At 43.8% G+C, this 12883-nt stretch overlaps 1 protein-coding gene across 3 annotated transcripts in view; it reads left to right on the top strand.

Moving 5' to 3' along the window:
- The window catches only part of myo7aa (myosin VIIAa), a 47666-nt gene that overhangs the window by 22477 nt on the left and 12306 nt on the right, over positions 1 to 12883 (top strand). For 2 of the 3 annotated variants that reach the window (XM_035385401.1, XM_035385400.1), the window contains 19 exons: positions 78 to 231; positions 368 to 444; positions 1904 to 2023; positions 2387 to 2529; positions 2825 to 3035; positions 3550 to 3685; positions 3779 to 3885; positions 5851 to 5988; positions 6444 to 6602; positions 6725 to 6817; positions 7805 to 7899; positions 8658 to 8742; positions 8976 to 9194; positions 9533 to 9850; positions 10078 to 10281; positions 10635 to 10811; positions 11469 to 11558; positions 12026 to 12153; positions 12579 to 12705. In XM_035385401.1, coding sequence (XP_035241292.1) covers positions 78 to 231; positions 368 to 444; positions 1904 to 2023; positions 2387 to 2529; positions 2825 to 3035; positions 3550 to 3685; positions 3779 to 3885; positions 5851 to 5988; positions 6444 to 6602; positions 6725 to 6817; positions 7805 to 7899; positions 8658 to 8742; positions 8976 to 9194; positions 9533 to 9850; positions 10078 to 10281; positions 10635 to 10811; positions 11469 to 11558; positions 12026 to 12153; positions 12579 to 12705 — 2781 coding nt within the window. Of the gene's footprint in view, positions 1 to 77; positions 232 to 367; positions 445 to 1903; positions 2024 to 2386; positions 2530 to 2824; positions 3036 to 3549; positions 3686 to 3778; positions 3886 to 4209; positions 4270 to 5850; positions 5989 to 6443; positions 6603 to 6724; positions 6818 to 7804; positions 7900 to 8657; positions 8743 to 8975; positions 9195 to 9532; positions 9851 to 10077; positions 10282 to 10634; positions 10812 to 11468; positions 11559 to 12025; positions 12154 to 12578; positions 12706 to 12883 lie in introns of all 3 variants that reach the window. The other variant, XM_035385399.1, reaches the window with a different exon arrangement.

Below are 12883 nucleotides of genomic sequence, written 5' to 3'. Positions count from 1 at the left end.
TACCATGTTTGACCTCATGCCAATATGTTTGGATTTGTGCACTCGCCACTCATTGATTTATTGATTCCGGTTGCCAGGGAAACTGCACAGTGTGTGACGGGCGGGACGATAAGAAGGAGTACTCGAACATCCGCTCGGCCATGAAGGTGCTCATGTTCACCGACACTGAGAACTGGGAGATCTCCAAGCTCCTGGCTGCCATCCTTCACATGGGCAACCTGCGCTACGAAGGTGAGCCAGCAGGGGGGGCCGCAGCACAATCTGCAGTCTTTTAGCACACGCTCAGTAAGGAGGAAAGGAATCAAACATAACTCCCTGTTTGTGATAGGGTCAGAGCCTAATCCTCTCTCTTTTGCCCCCCTCCCAGCCCGTACATATGACAACCTGGATGCATGTGAGGTGGTGCGCTGTGTGGACCTGAGTACTGCCGCAATGCTGCTGGAGGTGCGATATACAACTCACGCTGTTATATTTTCATGATTTGTCATGCTTGGTATTGATTAGTCATGTCTGGGTCAGACAGCTGTCCCTCTGGACCTTTTACTGTTCCACTACCTCTGTTCCAAGCCAAAATCACAATTACACACTTGTACATGCACAAGCACACACGCGTACACACACACACACACATACAAACACACACACACACAGAAACATAAGCTCATAATCAAACACACATACACACACACGCACACACACACACACACACACACACATTTGTGTGTTCAGAAACATTAGCAATATAATCATCGTTATTGTCATTGCCCCCATTGTTAGGTTTTAACTGTGGGACTGGCTTATTTTGCTCTAAGCAAATTATCTACTCTCCTGTGTGTAGCTGTTTCCTCATAAGAAAAGCTCAAATGTGTCGTCATCATCATGGTATCCCTCTACAGAGTCATTATAAGCAATAAAAGATCATAGTTATGTAACTTTAATGAGGGCCTCTAAGTGAAATACTTACACAGAGAGGCAGTGGGGAGCAAAGGAGAGCTTGAACAATGGGATATAGATACAGTACTGTCTCTGTAATTTAATGAGTTTAGCTTGGTCTCTCTCAAATACAGTGGCTACAAGTGCCCCCTTGTGTCTCAGTTTAGAATTAAAGGCTACTTAAATCTATCTTTCTCTGACTATGGTTGGAAAATGGTGACTACCTTTAAAGGTAAATTGTAGAAAAAATGTTGGATAATTGTTCTTCAGATTTATCCTCACCCAGCAACCTTCTCGAAATCCATGTAATAATGTGTCTGTTAGGGTTTACAGTTATGAAGGAACAAGTTCATACTAATTAACTCAGATAGAAGAGCTGATTTGGTTTGTGTGTAGCTTCATATAGTAACCTTGTTAAGCACTAAATGAAAGAGATGCAAACATCTCTGAGATGTCAGTATGCACCATTACATGGTTTAGGAGTGCTGAATGCAGTTTTACATTTTAATTTCAGATTATTTCACCACCTCATTGTCGTAATTGAGATGCTTTCAACGTCTGAAGCTTTTTGTGGCGTTTTTGCATCTGCATATATTCTGCTTGGTCTTGTGGAATTGGTCTTAAACAGAATTTCTCCCAGAGCCTGCATAGCAGAGACAGTGAGTGTGATGTCACAACGTGGATCAAACCTGAGTACAGCTTAGCTCATGTGAAGCGGTCATGGCATCACCATCCCCTAAAAAACTAAACATGGACATTCTCACTATCCTGACCTGGTAGAGGTTATATTGTGTTGAGATTTCATGTGGTTATGTTGGTAGACTGTAGGTCTTGAGGTATTCTGTAGTTCTGATGTTCTGTTGTGTACACGTATTACTGTATAATCTGTAAGTAGGCTGCGTTGAGTGTATTGAGATGTGGTGCATATTTGTACATAAGGTATGTTGAGAAATACTGTGGTTTGTCTTAGGTTGACCCCAAAGACTTGATGAACTGTCTGACCAGCCGAACCATCATCACACGAGGTGAGACAGTCTCAACCCCCCTCAGTATGGAGCAGGCCCTGGATGTGCGGGATGCCTTCATGAAGGTGAAACTTCACCCAGCCCTCCCGAAATATGGCAGAAATATGCAGTGGATGACAAAGAGTAGCACAATCTGAACTAGCTCTAGAAGTGAATTCATCTAATCCATGAATACATTTATATACATTGGCTTACTTTATAAAACCTCCAAAAGTGCATAACCTGAAACTTACGAAAACACTGAACACAAAAGTCTTGAATAACAGAATAACATTAGCATCCATGTCTGTGACTGAATTAGTACCATTGTTTCTTGTCTCAGTACTGCACTGATTCCCATTTAATTTATCAGTTTTTCTTAGTAATACTGTTATTATGAAATATCATTATTATCCCAAGGGCTCACCATTTGATGTTGTTTTTTCCAGGGAATCTATGGTAGGCTTTTTGTGTGGATAGTGGAAAAGATCAATGCTGCCATCTACAAACCTCCATCCAGTGAACCCAAGGCTGTTAGGAGATCCATCGGCTTGTTGGACATCTTTGGGTTTGAAAACTTCACAATCAACAGGCAAGTCTTAGCAGACCTATTCTTGGAAGCTTTCTGCTAATGCTTTTGTTGCAGCTGCTAAAATTAAATGATTATGTGCTTAGCTAATGCTAATCTTCTTCCCCGGTAAAGAATCAGCCATTATTCCAAATGCTGTGTCACTGTACTGAAAAAAAGACTGACCATGATGATCCTCATCTTCTGAACCAATTGTGTGATTGGTTGCCTGCTTGTCTTTTTGTCTGAGAAACTGACTTTGATTGATCAGTGATAAGCCTTTGTTATGGTACTGATAGGTCAGTAACCTTTCTTGCAGTTTTGAGCAGCTGTGCATCAACTTCGCCAACGAAAACCTGCAGCAGTTCTTTGTGCGTCACGTGTTCAAGTTGGAGCAGGAGGAGTACAATCTGGAGAACATAAACTGGCAGCACATCGAGTTCACTGACAACCAGGACGCTCTTGACATGATCGCCATAAAGCCAATGAACATCATCTCCCTCATCGACGAGGAAAGCAAGTTCCCTAAGGTACCTGGAATAAAGGGGATAAAAGTGGGGTGTACAGTACCACTCAGGTTGGAAAAGGAAAGGAAAGACAGCACTATGGGAAATGGGAAAAATATATGTAAAATAATTATGTCCTGGAGAAGTGATGAGAGAGGGTAGGAAATGACAGGAAGAGGAACATGAAAAACAATTCCCCACCGGAAAGAGAACGATGATTTCTGGGGAACTGGAGAGTTTTGGCCACAGGCACAGAACATGGCAGTAACTTCCTAATCTACATTTAGGACAAGATCCACTTCTATATTACAAAGATTAGTGCAGTATGGTAAAGGGAACGTAGTGGAATGTTCAACTACCGTGGGCTACAAGACTACATTTCTTTACTCTTGGCACACGCCAGCATACCGTAATCTTGCCTTCCTTTCTTTACTGTGACTCATAAAATCTAGTTTTTCTTAAGGTTTTTCTTGATTGCTTCACTCTGTTGTGGGCCTCTATAGGATGTCTTTCATACTCATCATTGCTACATCCACAGGGTACTGATACCACCATGCTGAATAAGCTCAACTCCCAGCACAAACTCAACACCAACTACATCCCACCCAAGAACACCTATGAGACACAGTTTGGGATACAGCACTTTGCTGGGGTGGTCTACTACGAGACAAGAGGTACAGCATTTTTCCTCACTCCCTGGGACATTTGTCTTCATATACAGGCTCTGTGTCATATTGGTCACTGATATTAACTCTACATTTCTGCAGGCTTCCTGGAGAAGAACAGAGACACTCTGCACGGTGACATCATCCAGCTGGTCCACTCCTCCAAGAACAAATTCATCAAGCAAATCTTCCAGGCTGATGTTGCCATGGTAATATACTATATTGACTATTGACCGTCAACGGATGAAACACTGAACAGTTCAAATGTGTTTCACTGTCTGATTTAATTAGTGTTACAGTGTCACTATTTATGACAAAGAGCTAAGCTTGGGAATTAATACAAAACTACAAGACTATAACCTAGGCCTGATTATTTTGTGCTTAATGGTGCATGCTGTTTTGTCTTCCAAGGCTGCGTCCTTCTTGAAATTTAAAGTTTCCAATTTCTTCTCCTTTTATTGCCACAAGTTGTAATGCTAGCTTCGCTAACATTACCTCTCTCTCCTGTTTCTCCGTCTGAAATACTACCTCAGTTTCTGTGTGGTTATTCACCTGGTGGTGTGCTCGGTCAGCCAGGTACCCCTCCCCCAAAGGTAAAAAATACAGCCCCCCCCCCCAGTCTGTTCCTCTGCTATGTCCCTTTCCCCAGCATCATAATGATGTCACTGGACGCATCTCCCATCCCATTACCACCATTCAAGAACCTTGTCTATTCATCACTTTCTGTTTCTCTTTCTTCTGTGCTGGGTGAGAAATAACCACCTTTGGTGAGATTAATATCTTCCTCATGATTGACTCTATTCAAAATCTTATTGATTTGAATGAGAGAATCTCCTACAGAAAACCAGCTGAAATGATTGAAGTCTGGATGGTGTCTCAGGCACAGAAGGACTGAAAATGAGAATATCCATCCCATTGTGTTTTTCATCTAATCTATTTTAACAAGGTTTGTCGTGATGTCAGTATAACACTTCTATAGAAGATGTTGTATGTGAAGCATTCTGAATAGCCCACATCTTTCTGTAGGTTTAGCTCACACAATGACACACAGCCCCCAATAGTAGTTTATGTGAACTAACAAATTAGACCATGGCTTCCCGAATTCAATCCTGTGGCCCATTGTTTATGCTGGTTTATGTTCCAGCCAAATGAGAATGAATGCATTAATTAATTGAATCCTTATTACACCTCTTAGTATACACACTTATTATAGTAAGTGTATACAAAGCAAACCTGCTTTCAGTTCAAGACAAAACATGTACATGTTCTTGGTGATATTTTGATTTGTTCGTGTTTGGTTGTGGAACTGGTTGGAATAAGAACCAGCTCACATAAGGACCCACAGGATAGAGTGGACCATTCAGTTTGCAGGAAAAGGATTGTTCTGAGTGTCAGTGGTGACCGGGTCTTGCCATCATGGTCTTTCCAGGTAGACCAGGAAGAGATAGTTGGGGCAGTCTCCCTGTTGTCTGACTTTACAACATGCATTGTGTACTGAGGAGCTTATATTAGGAGTACTTTTGAGCTGCAATCTGTACAATTTGTCATCACAGCTTAGTATCGTTGGCATCTTAGTTTGGTCAGTCTATTCAGTTAGCACTCTACAGTATTGTCACTTGGGAAGTGATGTTTAAATGGATTTACCTTTATTTTGATGAAAGCAGAATTAAACTCTATTTAATGTAAAGATACGCTCACTGATATTACTTGGTGTTGGCACACATAATCATTTTGAATAGTGGGGAAATAAAGGGAGTGACCTTACGGAGAATCGATGCTGTTTTAAGTAAAAATATATAAAACGTCATGACATCTGTCTTTTTCAGTTAGAATCAGCCTTTCTTCAGAACACTTTGTCCTGAAATAAAACACTGACTCTATGAGGACCCTTTGATTCAGCCAAACAGCTCTGACCTTTAAAGATGAAGGGGAAACACCTTGGACCGTCTGCTCTCAGCCTTGTCTAATAATACGCCTGTGGGGCGATAACATCCCAAACGCGGACCTTCTTCTCCTTTTCCTGTGTGAGAAGGAAAGAAAAGAGAGAGGGACGATAGAGAGAGTGAGGGACAGTGAAAGAGCAGGGAGCTGAAACAGGATCCCGTGGCTTCCTCCCGTCCCCCCTTCCTGAGCTAGCGCGTTCGCGCTGCGCTGTTGTTTTTGTCCGAGCGCAGGGCGCGGAGACCAGGAAGCGCTCTCCCACGCTCAGCAGCCAGTTCAAACGCTCCCTGGAGCTGCTGATGAGGACGCTCAGCGTGTGCCAGCCCTTCTTCGTCCGCTGCATCAAACCCAACGAGTACAAGAAGCCCATGGTGAGTGCTGGCGAGCCGCCGTCCTGGCAGCGGTAGGGCAGGGGGCAGCGGTATGGCAGGGGGCAGCCGGGTGGCACGGCTCAGAGGGCAACTGCTACTGAAGGGTGGGGAAGATTCCCAAAGCTAATAGGTGGAGGAGTGGCTGAGGCAAGCACAATACTCACACTGTGATACTGCAGAAATGTAATATAGCATTGTAGGTCAGTGCCCTGTGTGACCAGTGTAATACCTGTGCACTCTACTCGATTCAAGAAGGACTCAAGTCTTTCTGGAATTGGTGGATAGCTGAGAATGTGGAAACTGTGTAATGTTGTTCCTGTGTATGCACTGTATTTGAGAATGAGAATGGTGCTGTCGTTATTGTTTAGTTGTGTTATTCTGACATACACTCTTCTCCTCTTTCTTCTCTTCTCTTTTCTCTTTTTTTTGCTTTCTGGATGTGTTTTTCCTCTTAGCTGTTTGACAGGGAGCTGTGTGTCCGGCAGCTGCGGTACTCCGGCATGATGGAAACCATTCGGATCCGCCGGGCCGGATACCCCATACGCTACACATTTGTGGAGTTTGTGGATCGCTACCGAGTCCTCATGCCCGGAGTCAAGCCAGCCTACAAGCAGGTAAATGTTTTCATGTGTTACCATACCCAGTTGTGATTTTGGGGGAGCTTGTTGATACAGTAGGTTCAGGTTTCTTGAAGGCATGTAACCCATATTGTGGTAATTATTGTGCTGATTGACAGGAGGACCTCAGGGGAACCTGCCAGCGCATTGCTGAGGCCGTCCTGGGCAGAGACGATGATTGGCAGATGGGAAAGACAAAAATTTTCCTCAAGGTGATTAACAAATATTAGTGCAGAGGTGGAAAGTCTAGGGCTCAGAAAGAAAAGGTCCTGCCATGTGTTTCTACCACCCATGAACTCTGATTTCACATATTAGTTCTACCTCCTGGCTGAAGAACTGTGCTAATTGTGCAGTCAAATCCAGGTGATTGGAACTAAATACTGAGGAGGGCTTTTACTTTCTGAACCTGGATTTTCCACCTGTGTTGCTCACTGACATGCTGAGAAGCTAACAATCCCTAACATTTACTGTAAAAATGAGTAATAAAAAATCAGAATACTCCAAAAGGTTTGTGTGAAGCAAAAAACCCACACCCAAACCAGCCTGAGAATATTGTGTGCATCCTAGGGGTTCCTAGGGGTTCAGAGGACATGATAACAGCAACAAAAAAATAATAATAAATCACGGGGTGTACCGTAACAAAAGCCACATCGTCAGCTTGTGACTGCAGAGAACAGTTAGTTTTGTGTTTGACCAAAGGAAAGAAGGCCTTGAAACTAGGTCGGGTTCCTGGAGAGCATGTCCATCACGCCGTTGCTGTGGTTATTTTTCCAACTCAGCGGATTCTATCAGCGTGGGCCAGCTGCTGGGACAGGAAGCTCCTCACAGCAGGGCAAAAGAGAGGGCAAACTCAACACTTCCTGACAGGAAGCGGCCATACTGGGCGGTGTGGCGGGGAGGGGGGATGCTGGATGGGAGTAGAGTACGATCTGTGATCACAAGAAGACTACAGAAAACCCTAAACCCTAAGCAAAACCCTTTAGCAATTTTAACAAATATAATTATTTCAGTAACTGAAAGATATTTCACTGGGCTTTCTTCCATTATTTCAGGGAATTTAAAATAATAGCCATTTATCATGAATGTATTGTCATCTGACAAGGTAAAGCATAATGACTTTCAGTACACTTTGGCCGATTAAGCCTGAGTGAAGGGCTCAAGCTTATTAAGCATTCTACCATTATTTTTCTTCTTCTCAGGACCATCATGACATGCTGCTGGAGATTGAGAGGGACAAGGCCATCACGGACAAGGTCATCCTCATCCAGAAGGTGGTGCGGGGCTTCAAGGATAGGTGAGCACAGCAGGGGCTGTTGTAGAAGAGGGATGTTGGTGATGACATCATCTGCCCCAATGGACATTATTTTTATTATAACACTCTGCCAATCACAGCGGTCACAGGAAATGAGCAAATGCTGGCTCTGCTTTCCTTCCTTGGCTTCTGGGCTCGGAGGCTTTGAGACAGATATATGAGTTTACGGTGCTGTCTGACACAGCTGAATTACAATGCGTTCACTCACTGCTTCATTAGGTGTTCTGAATTTAAATGAGTTTATTTCGATTTTTTATTCAAGTCCAGGATTTCTGTCCAGTGCATTTTCAAACTGTACTATCGCCTACTGCCATCTCAGCTTGTTTACAAGACATCCCGATCCATATGGCAAACCTACACCAAAATCTCAGTTTGGTTAAAATTGACTTTTCACTCAACCGTGGACAGCACCACAGTGTCAGCCTCTTCATCTGCTCAGAAGCTCTTTTTTATTGAATCCTTTTGGTATCATGTTATAGGTTATCTGTTTAGTGATATTTATTTTTGTCTACAGTATTAATTGTTTGCTTGGTTCTCCACCTATACGTGGATAAGGGTATCTGTAAGTGATTATAATGAAATGAGATGTAATGTACTGCGTGTAATATTTCAATATTTAAAATATTTGTTTTTTATATTTTATGTTGTAAAAGCTGTATGTTTGTGGGAATACAAACAGCAGGAGCAGTTGTGTGCCCTGAAGGTTGATTCATATGATAATGGGGACACTCATCTCACAGGTCCAATTTCCTCAAGATGAGAAAGTCAGCCATGCTGATCCAGAAGACTTGGAGAGGCTACCAATGTCGGAAGAACTATGGCGCAGTGAGCTCCTTTCTCTCTGGCTGTGGACAATGATACCCAAGCTTTTTGAAACTTTTTTTTAAGAATTAAGAAAAATGTTAATGTTAACTGATAAAAACTAAAACCCCCAGTTTGATTATGTACCTTTTTGTCAGCCATTAACTGTACTCTGAATATGATTTGCTGTGATGATGGACAGTTAGACTGGTGAGATCAGGATTAACCCAGACTCTGTTAAAATGTCCCCTGCGTAGATGCGGGCAGGCTTTTCGCGGCTGCAGGCGCTGTACCGGTCCCGTAAGCTGTACACCACGTACCACGTGGCCCGGCAGCGCATCACGCACTTCCAGGCTCAGTGCCGCGGGTTCCTGGTGCGCCGGGCCTTCCGGCACCGCCTGTGGGCCGTCATCACCATCCAGGCCTACACCCGCGGCATGATCTCCAGGAGGCTTTACAAGAGACTCAAAGGCGAGGTGAGGCACGTACACACGCACACACACACGCACATACACATACAAACATACATACAGACACACAAGCACACAAACAGTCACACGCATACAACATTGACCAAGCAGTTCTTACAGTAGTTTTTACAGTAGTATTTAGACGCTTGTATCAAGAGGGACTTATACAGCTTACATTATTTTCATTCAATCCATTTATACATCTGGATGCTTTACTAAATCAATTAAAGGGTACAACAGCAGCGTTCCACCTGGGAATCACATCTACAACCTCAGTTTGCAGCTTAATGGAGTATGTGGGTGCAGGTGTTAGCATTAGCCTTTGTTTGACCTGTGTGCCGCAGTACCGGCGGCGCCTGGAGGCGGAGAAGATGCGTCTGGCGGAGGAGCAGCGGCTGCGGAACCAGATGAGCGCTAAGAAGGCGAAGGCGGAGGCGGAGAAGATGCACCAGGAGCGTCTGGCGCAGCTGGCCCGCGAGGACGCCGAGCGCGAGAAGAAGGAGCGCGAGGAGGCGCGGCGGAAAAAGGAGATGGTGGAGCAGATGGAGAAGGCGCGGCACGAGCCCGTCAACGACTCCGACATGGTGGACAAGATGTTCGGCTTCCTGGGCACCACCAACTCCTTCCCCGGGCAGGAGGGCCAGGCGCCAGCCGGGTTTGAGGTAAGGAGAGAGCCTGAGAGTGTGTGTGTGTGTTTGACATCTATTCTGCATCTGATATTTATGTGTTTGTGTATTCTGTGTGTTTTCCTCAATATGTGTGTTCACACGTTCATGTGTGTTCCTCTGTTTTTTTCCTCTGCATTTGTGTGTTATTGGGTGGTGTGGTTGGTGTGTGTGCATGTGTGTGTGTGTGTGTGTGTGTGTGTATGCACACGTGTACGTAACAGGATCTGGAGCGTAAACAGAAGGAGCTGGAGGAGGAGGACTTGGATGAGGCTCTTCCTCTCCCTGAAGAAGACGAGGAGGACCTCTCCGAGTACAAGTTTGCCAAGTTTGCTGCCACGTACTTCCAGGGCACCACCACGCACACCTACGTCCGCCGGCCACTCAAACAACCGCTGCTCTTCCATGAGGATGAGGGCGATCAGCTGGTAGGTGTCACGTGGTCCCAAATAGTTCGCATTGAATCCCAGGGTTATGACATGTGTCCTCAATTATCAGCCAGGTTAAACCAGCCATTGCCATAAATGTAATCTTTGTAATAACTTGTAACAACTCAGACAAAGACAAAGGGCTCAATTTGGAAAAAAAACCTTTATATTTTACACTTGCAACTCATATCCAACAGGTGGAAGTGATGTTTTAGCGTTTAGCAAATTCTAACCTTGGTCAACACCTGCTTGACTTCAACTTAACTTTACTTATGAGAAAAAGTGCAACAACTTACCTAGGATTTGAACCCATAACATATTTTTTTATTCTCTCTGTCACTCACTTGTCACAGGCTGCCCTGGCTGTATGGATCACAGTGCTGAGGTTCATGGGAGATTTACCTGAGCCCAAGTACCACACAGCCATCAGCGACGGCAGCGAGAAGATCCCTGTCATGACCAAGATTTACGAGACTCTGGGAAAGAAGACCTACAAGAGGGAGCTGCAGGCCCTGCAGGGGGAGGGTGAGGTGAGGACAGATGCACCCCAGGGACAGGACACCCCCTGAATAGGTCCCTAGTCTGAGGACACGTTGCCCTCCCGGTGATGTCATACAGTGATGTGATCATGTATCACGATCATGATGGCATCAGACATTTCCCAAAGTGAATGGGCAATGGATTATATGTGTGCCTGTTTGTGTCTTATTTTAGAGTCTTGTGTAGAGGCTTATTTAAGTTAGTTCTCAACTTCTTGTGTGTTTGTTCTAATGTAAACTAACCTAGTATATACCTTTAGATAAAGAAAGTCTGTAAGCTTCATACATCTGGTGACTTTAGTGATCAAGGATGTATAGAGCATGGACACTCACAGTGTGCTAAGCAGTCTTGCAAAGCCATGTGCGTGTGGAGCGCTATATTATCCAGTGTGCACTATAGAAACCAGGCATGTATAAAGTTTCTCTTATAAATCATGTTTTCACTAACACAAACTAACTCATTCACACGCTAAAATGGCTACTGAGACAGTGGCCCATTGGGGTTCAGTTTTCTGCAGCAAGCAGACCTGAATTTGGTCTGCCGTTTCCTCCCTTCAGCACCAGTTCAGTTGAAGGAGATGTTATAACTCTGTTATAACAACATTAAGCATGATTTATAAACTTCCCACGTTGTGCTCCCCCTTACAGAGTGTACACAGTGACAGTCACAAGAAGAGCAGTGTGCGTCACAAGCTAGTGTCCCTCACTCTTAAGAAGAAGTCAAAGATTACCGAGGAGGTGAGTTGGCCATCCACAGCTTGTATCCTCTGCGCTGAACTCCCAGCATGCAGTGCACACGGCTAAACATGATGACAGTTTAATGCATCCTGTGTCATGATAACACAGTTCAATGCATCCTGTGTCAGGAATGCTCATTGAAAAAAATTGGCAGTGTAAGGTGAATAGCAAAAACTCATACACAGATGTTCTATTCAAAGGAAATTATTTTTTTAGTTCTCAGTGAATTACAATAAATATGTGAAATCCATGTGGCAAAATTTATTAAGGCTAGATCAGTTATCAGAAAGATTATTTATAAAATTTGCGTATTCATGGCAGGAATTTCAGGAATTGGCATTTTGTGTATCAAAAAAAAGAAAAGTGACCCTCAAAATCCAAAAAGGTTAGTTCTGGAGATTAAAGCCGAGGGACACGAATGGAATTCCATGTGGTGGGAGAATGATGCGTTTCCTGTTGGACTCCAGGTCACCAAACGTCTTAATGATGGTGAGTGCACCATGCATGGGAACAGCATGCTGGAGGACCGTCCCACCTCCAACCTGGAGAAGCTGCATTTCATCATCGGCAATGGAATTCTCCGCCCCGCCCTCAGGTGACAACTGAACCTCCCCTTCTATAGATATCCAAAAACTATTTCTCTGACAACTACAGATATCCTGAAGTGGCTCTTCAGTGCAGATTCTAGAATTCCAGAACTGTTTTCTGACTACCACAAACTTTCCAGAGCAGTTTCTCCCCTTTAATGCTTTAGGAATCTGATAACTGTGTTACCATCATATTACTGCAGATTTCAGAGAACTGTTCTTTAACAGGCATCTCTTTAAAAGACATCTCAGAATTGGTCATCCATCTGATATATGTATAATAGACTTGCTTTCCCACGCATTGTCATATTATCATAGATGCTCAAGTAGATGAATATGAGCATTTATAATTATCAATATTTATTGACTGTCATCATGAATTCAAATTAAGTTTCAGTGGTACTGCATTGACACCTTGCTGTTTTTTGCCCAGAGATGAGATCTACTGTCAGATCTGTAAACAGCTCACTCAGAACCCGTCCAAGAGCAGCCACGCCCGTGGCTGGATCCTCATTTCACTCTGTGTAGGCTGCTTCGCCCCGTCCGAAAAGTTTGTCAAAGTAAGTCTTATACATAGAGATTCCCTTTTTATTACAAAGTTTCCATTGTGATCAATGACTCAATGATTTTCTGTGAAGAAACTGAAACATTCTGCGTTCTTATGTCTTTCCACGATCCAATAAGGGTTGCATGGCGCCTCAAACCATTATAATTGGTTTTTCTGGGTGATTCCATGGC

Source organism: Anguilla anguilla, chromosome 12 (assembly GCF_013347855.1).
Source record: "Anguilla anguilla isolate fAngAng1 chromosome 12, fAngAng1.pri, whole genome shotgun sequence".
Taxonomy (NCBI): Eukaryota; Metazoa; Chordata; class Actinopteri; order Anguilliformes; family Anguillidae; genus Anguilla; species Anguilla anguilla.
Note: the sequence above shows the minus strand (reverse complement) of the source record. Positions and strands in the feature narration are given on the sequence as shown.